Raw genomic sequence first — 15,271 nt, forward strand, 5'->3', positions numbered from 1 at the left:
CTATCAAATACCAGAAACTACCATCTGTAATCGAGTGGTCGTTGATTTCAAAAGAACCTTTGTGGTACACCTGTGGGTTATGCAAGAACCACAGGTGGCCGTGGCACCTTTAATTGAGGAGGACGGGCTCATAGTAATGACTGGAATGGAATATCTGGAATGGTGTCAAACGGCAAACATATGGTTTCTATGTGTTTGATACCATTCCCTCTATTCCAGCTTTTATTATGAGCCATCCTCCCCTCAGCAGCCTCCTGTGGCAAGAACTCTATTAGTGGTTTTGGCTCCAAATCACATTTTATACGTCACATACAGATTACTGCAGGTATAAAGGTGCTGTGAAATGCTTGTGGGAGCTCCCTCAGCAGTTCAGGACATTATCAGTTAATGACGACAAAAACAGTCAAGTTATAAATAAATCATAGAAGTAAGAGGTAGTATTCATGGTAATAATGGACTATTAGTATTTACAAATATAAAGTGGGTAGTGTCTTGGTCACGCAGTGGAATAACGTTAAATTGTATTCTGTTGGACTTCTTGAGAACCCGAGAGCCCATGCTTAATTTCTGAGGTTTTAGGGGCGCTGTTACCTTCAACACCGCGGTGGTGGTGTGACTGGACCATACCCGGTTATCTGTGATGTGCACACCAAGGAACTTGAAGCCTTTGAACCTCTCCACTGCAGCCCGTCGCCCCTTCACCCCGTTTCCTGTAGTCCACCATCAACTCCTTGGTTTTACTGTCATTGAGACCGAGGCTGTTTTCCTCGCACCTCTCTGCCAGGACTCTTGACCACCTCCCTGTAGGCTGTTACGTCTGCGGTAAGGCCCACCACTATCGTATCGTCAGCAAACTTTTAAATGGTGTTGGAGTCATGGGTGTACAAGGAGTACAGAAATGGGCTGAGCACTAGTAATTCGCTGAGCTGTTTGTTCACCCGCACCCACCTGCAGTAGCTAAAGATCCATCCGCAACCACCCGACTCACTATGCGATAAAGTGAAAATCTGAAGTCAGCACTGGACCCAAACCCGCAAATATGGAAAATGCGCAGTAGCCTACAGACTGCGGGGGGAAAAAGTGGACAGGATATCAAAAATAGGTCTATGTTTCTGTTTTACATTTTTGCCAACTCTCCAAATCGTTTTGAAATCAGAGCATCTGCGACTGCAATTGAACATCACGAGCGAAAATCTACCCTGTCTTGCTACAACGCTGAAATGCGGAACATTGAAGCATATTATTGGTGAAGTTATGTTAAGGATCAAGGGGATTGGATGCATGTTTTAAAGAAACACCCCTCAAGATTAGAGTGGAAATGAATGGCGTTAGAACCTTTATCGCTGAGTTTAAAACTGTTTAAAAAAACAGATGTACAATGTTGTCAACAAAATTAGGTTGCTGTTACTCCCGCCCCTATTGCAGAATGCAGCCTTTTGACAGCATATTTAATCCACACTTGCAAAAGTGTTTTTGGTGATTGGCATTTAGGCTGTGACAGACACAGAGTATGTTTTAGCAGGGACGTTTGGTACAGTGACCTGATTTGGAACTATGAAAAAGAATTTCGTCAAACAGATTATGAACCCAAAAGTGTCCATTTTATGGGTGGTCAATAAATAGAAACATAATTTAGTTTAGTGTGTAGGGGCAGATTTATCGTCTTGTCTTCGGGATATTTGCTATATTTAGTCTGATCAGTGGAACAATTGTCATTCTTAACAATGAGCAACAATATAGGGTCATTCCTGTGCTTGCCATCAAGAACACTACTGTTATTCCCCACACTTATTTTATAGTTCCACTTCCCAATGTTGCCAGTGTTATCACATATTTGAAATCTGATGTGACAACTTGTCTTTGTAAATTAATTATATGAGGCTATGTATTTTTGCAGCCATTCATGGACAATTTTGAATAAGTCATACAAATAAGCATGGGATTTAAATGCTCTAGGAATCAAATGTAATTTGACATGTTAGGGGGACTCAACTTGTTCACGTCAATTTGTTTTCCAATAATACTCTGAATACTCCAATGACACTCCCTGTGAGTCTTCCTTCTCCATCCCCTCATTCTGAATGCAGTCCGTGTGTCCATATTCAAATGAGAGCGAGACGTTGCCTGCACAGGTGTTAAGATCAAATGCTGCGTCCGCAGTTGGTTTGTTCTCACTCCTTTTGGTAAGTTTTGGGATATTGATTAACCTCTTCAGTTCATCTTGGATACATTTAGTGGATTTCAACAGCTGTTTGTCTGATTTAAATGTATTCCCGTGAGAATATCTAAAACGGTAACCAGAACAAAGAAGTCTGAATCGTTCCAGTCGAAGGATGGGCAGGATTCAACACCTGATATTATGGGGTGAGCTCAAGTCTTGCGTTTCACAAATGTATTGTTTTTCATGTGTTGATTAAAGGTCTACAGAAAGGTGAACCTTTTTAGGGTCTAAAAAAACAAACCATCATTAAGTAAGTTCTACCAACAAGGGAAGCAAAACTAACATGGAAAGTTCTACCAACAAGGGAAGCAAAACTAACATGGAAAGCAGATGTTGTATTTGGCAGGTTATTAAACCAGAAAGAAAGGCGCAAGAGTGAGAATTGTTTCATTCTTTTTAATAAAAAATGTTCAAGTGACATTTACAATGGATATTCTGTTTGGAAAAAATATATCCCAAACTTCCTGGACTAGCATTCCCTCATATGCAAACTCATGCAAAGACATCCCATCAAACAAATCTAATGGCACCTAGTTGTAGACATGGAATAACAGTGGTGTCAGTTTACTTACCTTTTGAATCAATAGTGCTGATTTTGGAACAGTTTTGCCTTCTAGATCACAATGAACTCGATTACATGGGCAGGGGGAACCTGATCCTAGATCAGCACTCCTACACTGAGACACTTGATATGGCCCCTGATCTAGGATCAGGTCCCCCGTGTCCATGTAATTATAATCAATATGATCTAAAAGGCTAAATTAATCCTATATCAGCACTTATATTCTGATATGCATTATGAGTATGGCCCTGAATGATACACAGGTGCTAAAAATCAATCAGTCAAATTTTAACATGACTTTTAGCCTTGCATTATAAAGTTTGCTGAATAGGATCATTGATTATCATACTGAAAATGACTGTAAGCTGTATATGAATGTTAACTCAAAATCATATTCAGATGTCTTCCTCGTTCCCTCCTCCCAGCTGTGTTGGTGGTGTGTTGTGTAGCTGAGAGACAGTACTTCTTCCAGTCCAACTCCTCCACTTGGGAACAGGCCAGGCTACACTGCCAGGTAGAACACTAAAATATGGAAACATCTTTATTGTCCCCATGGGACACCTTTCCTGGACGCACAGACTTCTTGTACGCAATGTAAAACGGCAGTGTCCAATGTGTGCAGGCTTTTGTCAACCGCAACCTAGCTTTAAAACGCCTGGTTAAACCAGTGACTCGATCGAGGACAATGATTAGATGATGATGTTATCAAATATTATTGCTGGACTGGAACAGAAGCTGGCACACATTGTGGCCCTCTAGGACCAGTACTGACCCAATATACCTGATATTATCCTTGTCCTATTAGGTGTGCTACAAGGAGATGGTGAGCCTGACCCCTGAAAACATCCAGCAACTTGCCCAGAACCTGACCTCTTCTTACTGGATCGGCCTCCGCAAAACCATGAACAACGGCTCCTTCCCCTGGTCCCGCTGGTCCAACGGAAACCCCCTCGCCTTCCAGAACTGGTACCCCGGTCGCCCCATACTCTCCAAGCCCAAGAATCCTGTGAACATCTTTAACAACTACTATTCCACCCCCCCCAATTACTGTGGGTGTTGCTGCACCAATAACAGCAACTCTACCAGTGTTCCCCCGGTAACTACTGTTAATAGTAGCTACCATGGTACCATGACTGCATCGCCAACGAAGACACCAGCCGTGACAAAGATGACGTCTGTCATGACGGGATCAACGTTCTTTACTGGAGTTACTGGTGGCATCAATGGCACCAATATGACTAGTGGGAACAATGGGACGAATGAAACTGAGACAGACGTGTACATTGAGGAGCCTTGCATAGCCATGCTCAGTTTTGGACTTTGGTTCGATAAAATCTGCTCAGAGCTTCTTCCTTATATCTGCTATGAAGGTAGGGGGGTGGTTTAAAAAAAAAATACAAATGTTTCTAATTTACTGTGATGTTCCCTTGAAGTGGACTGAGATGTTGATGTTTGGGGTGCATAACTTACTGATAAACATATTGATGTGTTTTCTTTGACTTGCACCCTTTCCCCCTCTTTCTCTTTCCCCCTCACCCCAACCCACCCCAATCAACAACCGCACCTCACCTGTGTATGTAGACCGTTTCTACGGTAATGCCACCATGACCAACAAGACACTACACAGCGCGACTCTGAGCTGGACCCGTGGGCCTGGTGACATCAGCGGATACAGGATGGAGGTCAAGTCCACTGACTACAACCTGACCCTAAACCACAGCAGTCTGAACCAGACCTATGACCTTTCTAACCTCACCGCCGGAACCCAGTACAGAGTCCAGGTGTTCCCCATTAAGTGTGGAAGAGACCTCAACCCACAGAACGTCTCCTTCTACACCAGTGAATATGGGGAATATCACTAGTAGCAAATGTTAATGTTGAATAGGACCACTACAGCTGCTGTTGTTGCTACTGTTCCACTACTTCTAATACTAGTAGTTGTAGAGATCCTAGACAGATATATTTGTGTACCGGTAGATATTTATTATGATATTACTGTAACAATATGAAGACATCGATATCAATGATGACGATTATGCTAACTACTGATCATGAATTCTCTCTCAGAGCCTGGCGTGATCCAAAAACTCAATGTTGCCAATGTCTCAGAAACAAGCATCTTCCTGACCTGGTTTGCTCCTGAGGGCAACCGTGACTTGTACAACATTCAGGTGAGGGGTGAACCCGACCTGAAAATGACCACACGCACAGAGAGCGCCCTGGTCAAAGGCCTGATACCAGGAGGGTTGTACACGTTTGAGGTCAATGCCGAGGTGGAGGACAAGTCCATCGAGGGAGATCGGCTGAATATCCCCTCCTACACCAGTGAGTCAGAGCACTGTTGTTGTTTTTCCTATGCAAATGTTTAACTTGTTTTCCTAGAGGAACGTTTCCATAGGGGAAACTGTAAATAATAAGACATTCTGTTTCAAATTCCATTTGAATTTCATTCCATTGAGAAAGTTAATGTAATTTGATTTGAAAAGGTCCGTTTTATACATTTATATTTGGAGTTAAGAATTTGTTCTTAACTGACTTGCCTAGTTAAATAAAATAAAAATGTTCAGTGCAGCTCACACACACTGATCTCTCCTTTCCCCTTCAGAACCAGGAATGGTGTCAAACTTAAAGCCAACTGCTCTTACTAATGACAGTGTCGAATTCCAATGGGAACAGCCGACAGGTAACACCTCTGGGTACAGAGCGCACGCCTGGAGAGAAGAAAAGAACGGGTATGTAGGCTGCTATAGAAACATCAAGTATGTAGGCTGCTATAGAAACATCAAGTATGTAGGCTGCTATAGAAACATCAAGTATGTAGGCTGCTATAGAAACGTTATCAAGTATGTATAATGCTATAGAAACGTTATCAAGTATGTTGGCTGCTATAGAAATGTTATCAAGTATGTAGGCTGCTATAGAAATGTTACCAAGTATGTAGGTTACTATAGAAACGTTATCAAGTATGTAGGCTGCTATAGAAACGTTACCAAGTATGTGGGCTACTATAGAACGTTAACAAGTATGTGGGCTACTATAGAACGTTAACAAGTATGTGGGCTACTATAGAACGTTACCAAGCATGTTGTTTACTATAGACATGTTATCAAGTATGTAGGCTGGAACTCAGGACTCCCTTGAAAACAGTGGCAATTGTTACTGGGTGCAGTATCCTGGCTAACTAAATAAAATGAATGAATGAGGAGACTATAGAAACTGTATCCAGTATTTTTGGCCGCTATAGAACGTTAACAAGTCGTAGCTAAAAACAAACGGCAAATAAAATGATTGGTCACATGCAGATGTTATTGCGTGTAGCAAAATGCTTCTAGTGCTTCTAGTTCCGACAGTGCAGCAATAAATAACATGTCATCTAAAAATTCTACAACAACTACCTAATACACACAACTCTAAGTAAAGGAATAGAATAAGAATACGTACATAAACTCAGCAAAAAAAGAAACGCCGACTGAGTTTTATTTTCAGCAAACTTCACATGTAAATATTTGTATGAACATAACAAGATTCAACAACTGAGACATAAACTAAACAAGTTCCACAGACGTGTGAAAGATTAGTGGAATCTGAGTAGCTGGACAGGTAGGATGACTGACGGTGAACAGGTGGCCACGGGTCAGGTGACAGAGGAATGGGTGAGACTGAGGCAGGAATTCCTTTAACCATAAAGTGGTATATTTACTGGGTAGTGTGGATTCATGGATGCACAGAACTTCTGGATTAGACAGAGTTATGGAAGAGAAAGCAGCAGACCATGGCGGTTTCCTCCTTTTATGGAGTTGAGATCTGTCGGACATTTCCACCTGACGTAATTAAAGCGCCCCTAGCCCAGCTGAGCAAGTGGCCATGAATTAAATTATTCTTCCACCAACTCCATGGGCCTTTTCTACAATGTGACTAACAGAAATGGAATAATGTGTCCCTGAAGAAGGGGGGGTCAAAATCAAAAGTAACAGATTTGCCAGTTTTTGCTGTGAGATGTTACCCCACTCTTCCACCAAGGCACCTGCAAGTTCCCGGACATTTCTGGGGGGAATGGCCCTAGCCCTCACCCTCCGATCCAACAGGTCCCAGACGTGCTCAATGGGATTGAGATCCGGGGCTCTTCGCTGGCCTTGGCAGAACACTGACATTCCTGTCATGCAGGAAATCACGCACAGAACGAGCAGTATGGCTGATGGCATTGTCATACTGGAGTGTCATGTCAGGATGAGCCTGCAGGAAGGGTACCACATGAGGGAGGAGGAAGTCTTCCCTGTAACGCACAGCAACAAGCTCAGTCTATTGAACACTTTAACGCGCACAACAAGCTCAGTCCGATGATGCTGTGACACACCGCCCCAGACCATAATGGACCCGCCACCTCCAAATCAATCCCGCTCCAGGGTACAGGCCTCGGTGTAACGCTCATTCCTTCGACGATAAATGCGAATCTGACCCATCACCCCTGGTGAGACAAAACCGCAACTTGTCAGTGAAGAGCACATTTTGCCAGTTCTGTCTGGTCCAGTGACGGTGGGTTTGTGCCCATAGGCGACGTTGTTGCCGGTGATGTCTGATGAGGACCTGCCTAACAACCGGCCTACAAGACCTGAGTCCAGCCTCTCTCAGCCTATTGCGGACAGTCTGAGCACTGATGGAGGGATAGTGCGTTCTTGATGTAACTCTGGCAGTTGTTGTTGCCATCCTGTACCTGTCCCGCAGGTGTGATGTTCGGATGTACCGATCCTGTGCAGGTGTTGTTACACGTGGTCTGCCACTGCGAGGACGGTCAGCTGTCCATCCTTTCTCCCTGTAGCGCTGTCTTAGGCGTCTCACAGTACGGATATTGAAATTTATTGCCCTGGCCACATCTCCAGTCCTCATGCCTCCTTGCAGTATGCCTAAGGCACATTCACACAGATAAGCAGGGACCCTGGACAGCTTTCTTTTGGTGTTTTTCAGAGTCAGTAGAAAGGCCTCTTTAGTGTCCTAAGTTTTCATAACTGTGACCTTAATTGCCTACCGTCTGTAAGCTGTTAGTGTCTTAACGACCGCTCCCCAGGTGCATGTTCATTCATGCGTGTAGGGGGCAGTATTTTCAATTTTGGCTAAAATACGTACCCATTTTAAACTGCCTATTTCTCAGCCCCAGAAACTAGAATATGCATATATTGTCAGATTAGGATAGAAAACACTCTAAAGTTTCCAAAACTGTAAAAAAAAATATTGTCTGTGAGTATAACAGAACTGATATTGCAGGTGAAAACCTGAGGAAAATCCAATCAGGAAGTGTCTCTTATTTTGAAACCTCTCTGTTCCTATGCATGCCTATCCTCCATTTAAATGGATATCAACCAGATTCCTTTTTCTGTGGCTTCTCTAAGGTGTCAACAGTCTAGACATAGTTTCAGGCTTTTATTTAAAAAACTGAGCGTGAAAGATCACATTGCGTAAGTGGATAGGTGGGGGCTCTGAGTGAGTTTTGCGCTACAGAGTAAAACGGCATTGTTTCTCCCGGTGTTATTGGAAAATCTACACACCCAGTTGATATATTATCGAATATATATTTTAAAAACAACCTGAGGATTGATTATAAAAAACGTTTGACATGTTTCTGTGGACATTATGGATATTATTTGGAATATACGTCTGCGTTGTCGTGACCTCTCTTTCCTCTGGATTTCTGAACATAACGCGACAAACAAACGGAGGTATTTTGGGTATAAAAATAATCTTTATGGAACAAAAGGAACATTTGTTGTGTAACTGGGAGTCTCGTGATTGAAAACGTCCGAAGATCATCAAAGGTAAACGATTAATTTGATTGCTTTTCTGATTTTCGTGACCTAGCTACTTAATGCTTAGTGTACATAATGTTATGTCATGCTATCGATAAACTTACACAAACGCTTGGATTGCTTTTGCTGTAAAGCATCATTTCAAAATCTGAGACGACAGGTGGATTAACAAAAGGCTAAGCTGTGTTTTGCAATATTGCACTTGTGATTTCATGAATATGAATATTTTTTTGTAATATTATTTGACTGTGGCGCTATGCTATTCAGAAAATGATCCCGCTAACGGGATGGGTAGCATCAAGAAGTTCATTAATTGTTTATGATTCATTGAACAAGCATGGGAAACAGAGTTTAAACCCTTTACAATGAAGATCTGTGAAGTTATTTGGATTTTTATGAATTATCTTTGAAAGACAGGGTCTTGGAAAAAGGGACCTTTCATTTTTTGCTGAGTACAGAAATAAATTGATGAGCAATGACAGGCAATAGGCAAGATGCAGTAGATGGTATACAATACAGTGTGTGTGTGTATATATATATATATATATATATTAGATGAGTAATGCAAGATATGTAAACATTAAAGTGACTAGTGATCCATTTATTAAAGTGGATAAAGATTTGAGTCTGTATGTTGGCAGCAGCCTCTCTGATTTAGTTATGGCTGTTTAACAGTCTGATGGCCTTGAGACAGAAGCTGTTTTTCAGTCTCTCGGGTCCCAGCTTTGCCATTTGACTTTCTACTGCTAATTCTTTCATAAATAAACAGACCCAACTGTTACATCATGGGAACAGTCAGAACATGCATGTAAAACACTCCATTACCCTGCTTTATGGAACCGAGAACAGACTCTGAACTACAGTGTATGACAAGGACGCATGTGAAGGACGCATGTGAACAGGATTGACACAAGGCCATTGTTTATTTTGAGTATAGAACGGTTGAGATATTCTGGAAGAATCTAACATACACGAATCTGACGGTGGGGAACCAGTCGCCAGGTGACAAGATCTGGCTGAGCGTTGTGGCACTGGTGCCCGACGGATCGGTTGAGGGAGAACCCAGCCAAGTGATTGGCCGCACCAGTGAGTATGGACAGATGATAATGGTGTAAGGTGAAATTACCCCTGGACACACTGATCGGGGGTCAGTTTTGCATTTCCCCCACTAATGGTTAAGGTTGGGGAGGCGAAGCTGATCCTAGTACCTAGGGGAAACTTCTCGCCGGAGCGACGATAATGAGGCATTAGTTCATTGAGAGGGTGGTTGATTGGGTAGTGGATTTATTTGGTGGTTGATTGGTAAGGTGGATAGTATTTTTGTGAATGGTGTATAATAACTGAATATTATTATAGCAATAGCCTAATCATTTCACACTACCATTATTATTCTCAATTTGTCACTTTTATATCTTTTTCTTGTCTCACATTCATCCTTCTCTCCCTCTTTTCCCCCATAGCTCCAGGTGAAGTTACAAACTTACTGCTGGACATTACTGAGGACACCATCAAAGTGTACTGGACACCTCCTCAGGGAAACTACGAGACATTCAGTGTTCAGCTCAAGCTAAACGCTTCTAACAAGGAAGTGGAAACAGAGAATACAAATAACAGTCAACTCTCATTCATCAACCTAAAGGCAGGAGCTGAATATATAGTGACAGTCACCACTCTGAATGGGTATCTCAAGAGTTACCCAATTTCCACTGCAAATTTCACTCGTGAGTTACTAGTTAATCTTTCTCTCTTTGAATAGATGAACACATTCCATCAATATTGATACATAGCAGTAGTATAAAAATACAAGAAAGACATTTAGACTTTTTATTGTTGACATCTAGTCAATATTATTCTTACAATGTACAGTACAGTGTCAAAGGGCAACAGCTGATGTGAATTTGAAAAGCTTTTGACCTTTGAGAGGTTTTGCACTTTGAAATGTATGATTTTCCCTTCTAATTTTAAGTCACTCCTCTCTCTATCGTTCTTCCCTGTCTCCTTCCCTTAGTTCCTCTCCCACCGCAATCAGCCCAAATCGATTTCTTCAATAAGAGTCATGTCACCCTGTCATGGAAAGCCCCCGTGGCATCCCAAGGTGTACAAATAATGTACCTGGTGAAATACATAACTGAATTCTGGAATGATACGCAGACGTACGAGACACACACAACCAACTATACATTTCATGAGTTGCATGCTGGGACCAATTACACCTTCGAAGTACGAGTGAAGGCGGGAACCCAGGAAAGCCAGCCCGTCCAAACATCACAGACCACAAGTAAAATTACTCACCACATCAGACATAATTACATGTTGTTGAAATATCTTGCTTACATATCTAATAATGATCGGTGACAATGTTTGTTGTGGGTGACCTTTCTTCATCACTCCCTTACATTACATCTTAACTCACATGGATCTCTCTCTCTCTCTCTCGCTCGCTCTCTCTTTCCTTTCTCTTCCCCCCTCTCTCTGCCAGGTCCTACGGTGAGAGTTCGAACTATGACTATGGCGTGTTCCTCCAGCGAACCTTCCATCTGTGAGGATAGCGGCACACGGACAAAGGTCCTGCAAAATGTGAGGTCATCACAACATCCTCCAATCACAGTACATTCATCACCAGATCCTCCAATCACGTTACATTCATCCCCACATCTTCCAATTACATTACATTCATCATACAATGAATTGGTAAAACAACCACATAGCAGGATAATTGCAAGAAAAATATTTTTGTAAAAAGCTGCAATGAGCAACAGTAGTTAGTGAGTATATAGAGAAAAATAGGTACAGAAGTTCAGTGTCAGATATTTTCCTCCATCACATACCGAATAAATCAAAAGGAATATATTGTCTTACACGTTGAATACAAAACAAGTTTTTGTTCTGTATTTTTATGTCTGTACCTTTTTGTTACAGTTGATTAGCCATTTCCGCAAGTGGTTCAGCAAGATGGAAAATGAAACTTTGGTTGATAAGGTGTTCTGGGAACTGGAGTGGCGAGGGGCATAATCACACACACACACACACACATACCATCTATTCAATATAATTTATTAGTCAAGATTAAGATGAATTGTATTTTGATAATAAAAAATTATAACAATAGATAAATGAAGAGTTGGATGTGTGCCAAGAATGTATGTGTTTTGAATTTCTTGTCTATCCTTGTTTTGCTTGTTTTCAGGATGTGATGTATGTTTTACAAATGTATTTTAGTAAGGTATTTTCTCTGACCAAATTACTGAATAAAAGGCTGACTGTCTTGGTGTGCATTATATACAGTGTATATATATCTTTTTTTTCTTACTAGTGTTTTCGTTAACTAGGTTTTTGCATCTTGATCAAGAAGGCACCTGATGTTAAGGACGAATATGTGTTGGAAGTTGGTTATTCAATTCAACATCTTTGCTGGATGTTGGACCCCCAGCAAGCATGTGACATAATAGTTTTTTTAATTCATTTTTTATTTAATTGGTTGGCCATGTTAGGCAGGGCAGTGGATTACTTTTGTATGGTTGCTCAATGTTGAAAATTAAATTGTATCCACTCAGATCCATTGATGTCCTTCCTATAGGTAGTTGTTGTAGTTGTTAATTACTATTGCTGTCTATTAATAGAGCTTTGTATCTATTGTAATGGACAGCTATAGTAAAACGGCTATAGTGCGAGGTAGAACCTTCAGAATAAGCTGGCCTGTGGCTTGCTGACACCTCCTGTTTGAGAGACAAGGCAACCTCCAGAGTAGTTGACATAATGCGCGCTCATGGGAATAGTCTAAAGCCGGAATCGAAACAGGAAGAAATGTGATAAACGTCATGCACAAACATAACAGCAGAGAAGAGGCTGTATCACATCAGGCCGTGATTGGGAGTCGACTGTAAGAAGGAAGAGGTTGGAACGGCTAAGCATAGGGTCCAGTCAGCAACATAGGTTGACCCCCTTCTAGACTGTAGACACTTGGCAAATACATATGTCAAAGAAGAAAATGCTTAAAAAAATGGTTTTTGCATAACCTAATTTGTTGAACAGGGTTGCTCAAAAGGTACTAAACACTGGTGCACATATCTGTGTCTGTCCCATTTCATAGAGGACGAGAATAGGAGAGGACACAAAAAAAGTTGGGAGGATAGCAAAGGACAAGAGGGCAAGGGACAGGTAATCCTTCACACTGTGTCACGGGTTGTGCTGTCTGGTTCAGTCTGCTTTCCAACAGAGACAGGGAGACAAATTCACCTTTCATCAGCACAATACTCAAACACAAGGCTAAATATACACCAACGTTGCTTACCAAGAAGACACTGAATGTTCCAGTTTTGATTTAAATCGGCTAAACAATCTATAGTAATCTAAAATTGCCGTTTAACAACGATCGACAACCAACTTGACAGAATTTGAAGAATTTTCAAATGAATAATGTGCTAATATTGTACAATCCAGGTGTGCAAAGCTCTTAGAGACTTACCCAGAAAGACTCACAGCTGTAATCGATGCCAAAGTAATTCTAACATGTATTGACTCAGGGGCTGTGAATACTTTTAATGAGATATTTCTGTAATTCATAAAAATAAAAATGGGTGAGAAACTATTTAATCCATTTTGAATTCAGGCTCTAGCAAAATGTGGAATAAATGAAGGTGTATGAATACTTCCCGAAGGAATCAATATATATATATATATAAAGTGTTTTATTTGTTCAATTGTTTTTAAAAAAAAAATTCCTTCCATTTAGTTGATAAAAAATATATATGTAATCCCACCTTGTAACACAACAAAATGTGGAAGAATTCAAGGGTTGTGAACTCATTCTGAAGGCAATGCACAATGCAATCAATCTATCTCGGCTGTGTTAGTTGGCTATTATGATCTATTGACTCAATGTCAAAGTACATTGTCAATATACAATTGAAGTCGGAAGTTTACATACACCTTAGCCAAATACATTTAAACTCAGTTTTTCACAATTCCTGACATTTAATCCTAGTAAAGATTCCTTGTCTTAAATCAGGTAGGATCACCACTTTATTTTAAAAATGTGAAATGTCAGAATAATAGTAGAGAGAATGATTTATTTCAGCTTTTATTTCTTTCATCAAATTCCCAGTAGGTCAGAAGTTTACATACACCCAATTAGTATTTGGTAGCAATGCCTTTAGATTGTTTAACTTGGGTCAAACGTTTTGGGTAGCCTTCTCACTATAAGTTGGGTGAATTTTGGCCCATTCCTCCTGACAGAGCTGGTGTAACAGAGCTGGTTTGTAGGCCTCCTTGCTTGCACATGCTTTTCAGTTCTGCCCACATATTTTCTATATGATTGAGGTCAGGGCTTTGTGATGGCTACTCCAATACCTTGACTTTGTTGTCCTTAAGCCATTTTGCCACAACTTTGGAAGTATGCTTGGGGTCATTGTCCATTTGGAAGACCCATTTGCAACCAAGCTTTAACTTCCTGACTGATGTCTTGAGATGTTGCTTCTATATATCCATATAATTTTCCGTCCTCATGATGCCATCTATTTTGTGAAGTGCACCAGTCCCTCCTGCAGCAAAGCACCCCCACAACATGATGCTGCCACCCCCCGTGCTTCACGGTTGGGATGGTGTTCTTCGGCTTGCCAGCCTCCCCTTTTTCCTCCAAACATAACGATGGTCATTATGGCCAAACAGTTCTATTTTTGTTTCATAGGACCAGAGAACATTTCTCCAAAAAGTACGAACTTTGTCCCCATGTGCAGTTGCAAACCGTAGTCTGGCTTTTTTATGGTGGTTTTGAAGCAGTGGCTTCTTCCTTGCTGAGCGGCCTTTCAGGTTATGTTGATATAGGACTCGTTTTACTGTGGATATAGATACATTTGTACCTGTACCTGTATAGATACAACGACCCTAAGTACACAGCCAAGACAACGCAGGAGTGGTTTTGGGACAAGTCTCAATGTCCTTGAGTGGCCCAGCGACTTGAACCCGATCGAACATCTCTGGAGAGACCTGAAAATAGCTGTGCAGCGACGCTCCCGATCCAACCTGACAGAGCTTGAGAAGATCTGCAGAGAATAATGGGAGAAACTACAGGTGTGCCAAGCTTGTATTGTCAAGAAGACTCAAGACTAATCGCTGCCAAAAGTGCTTCAACAAAGTACTGAGTAAAGGGTCTGAATACTTGCATAAATGTGATATTTCCATTTTTTATTTTGCTTTGTCATTATAGGGTAGTGTGTGTAAATTGAGTAAACATTTTTTTTAAATACATTTTTAGAATAAGGCTGTAACGTAACAAAATGTGGAAAAGTCAACGGGGCGGGTCTGTTTGATGTGGACTGTGAGGCCTACGGACCCTAGATGTGTGAGGCCTAATGTCAAACACATGGTACCAAAAACCTCCGGTATATGTCCAGTTATGGGACCCGTTTAAATCATCACCAACCTTTTAGAACTTTTCATTGAAGTAACTAAAACATACTCAACTCCCACCCTTGTAGATATTGCAATACTATTGATAGTTATCTTAAGGGTGAGGGGAGTGTGCTCACGCATTGAAACTCTAGGCATTAGTATCACATTATATAGAGATGTTTCTGTATTGGCAGCCACACTTGTAATATACTGAATTGTCTCATATGAAATTTGCTATTTTATTAGGATCGCCCATTAGATGTTGCAAAAGCAGCAGCTACTCTTCCTGGGGTCCACACA

General features: G+C 41.2%; 1 protein-coding gene across 1 annotated transcript; it reads left to right on the forward strand.

The window, feature by feature from the left end:
• The first annotated feature begins 354 nt into the window (after positions 1-354).
• Positions 355-11,859, forward strand: LOC115133602 (receptor-type tyrosine-protein phosphatase eta-like). The gene is made up of 11 exons (XM_029667013.2): positions 355-2,364; positions 3,209-3,297; positions 3,589-4,153; positions 4,365-4,622; positions 4,851-5,108; positions 5,389-5,515; positions 9,519-9,667; positions 10,042-10,302; positions 10,590-10,859; positions 11,061-11,158; positions 11,501-11,859. Exons 1-11 carry the CDS (start codon positions 2,334-2,336, stop codon positions 11,591-11,593), a joined length of 2,199 nt encoding a protein of 732 aa, XP_029522873.2. The 5' UTR covers positions 355-2,333; the 3' UTR covers positions 11,594-11,859.
• Positions 11,860-15,271: the final 3,412 nt, after the last annotated feature.

Source organism: Oncorhynchus nerka, linkage group LG8 (assembly GCF_034236695.1).
Source record: "Oncorhynchus nerka isolate Pitt River linkage group LG8, Oner_Uvic_2.0, whole genome shotgun sequence".
In the NCBI taxonomy this organism is placed as follows: Eukaryota; Metazoa; Chordata; class Actinopteri; order Salmoniformes; family Salmonidae; genus Oncorhynchus; species Oncorhynchus nerka.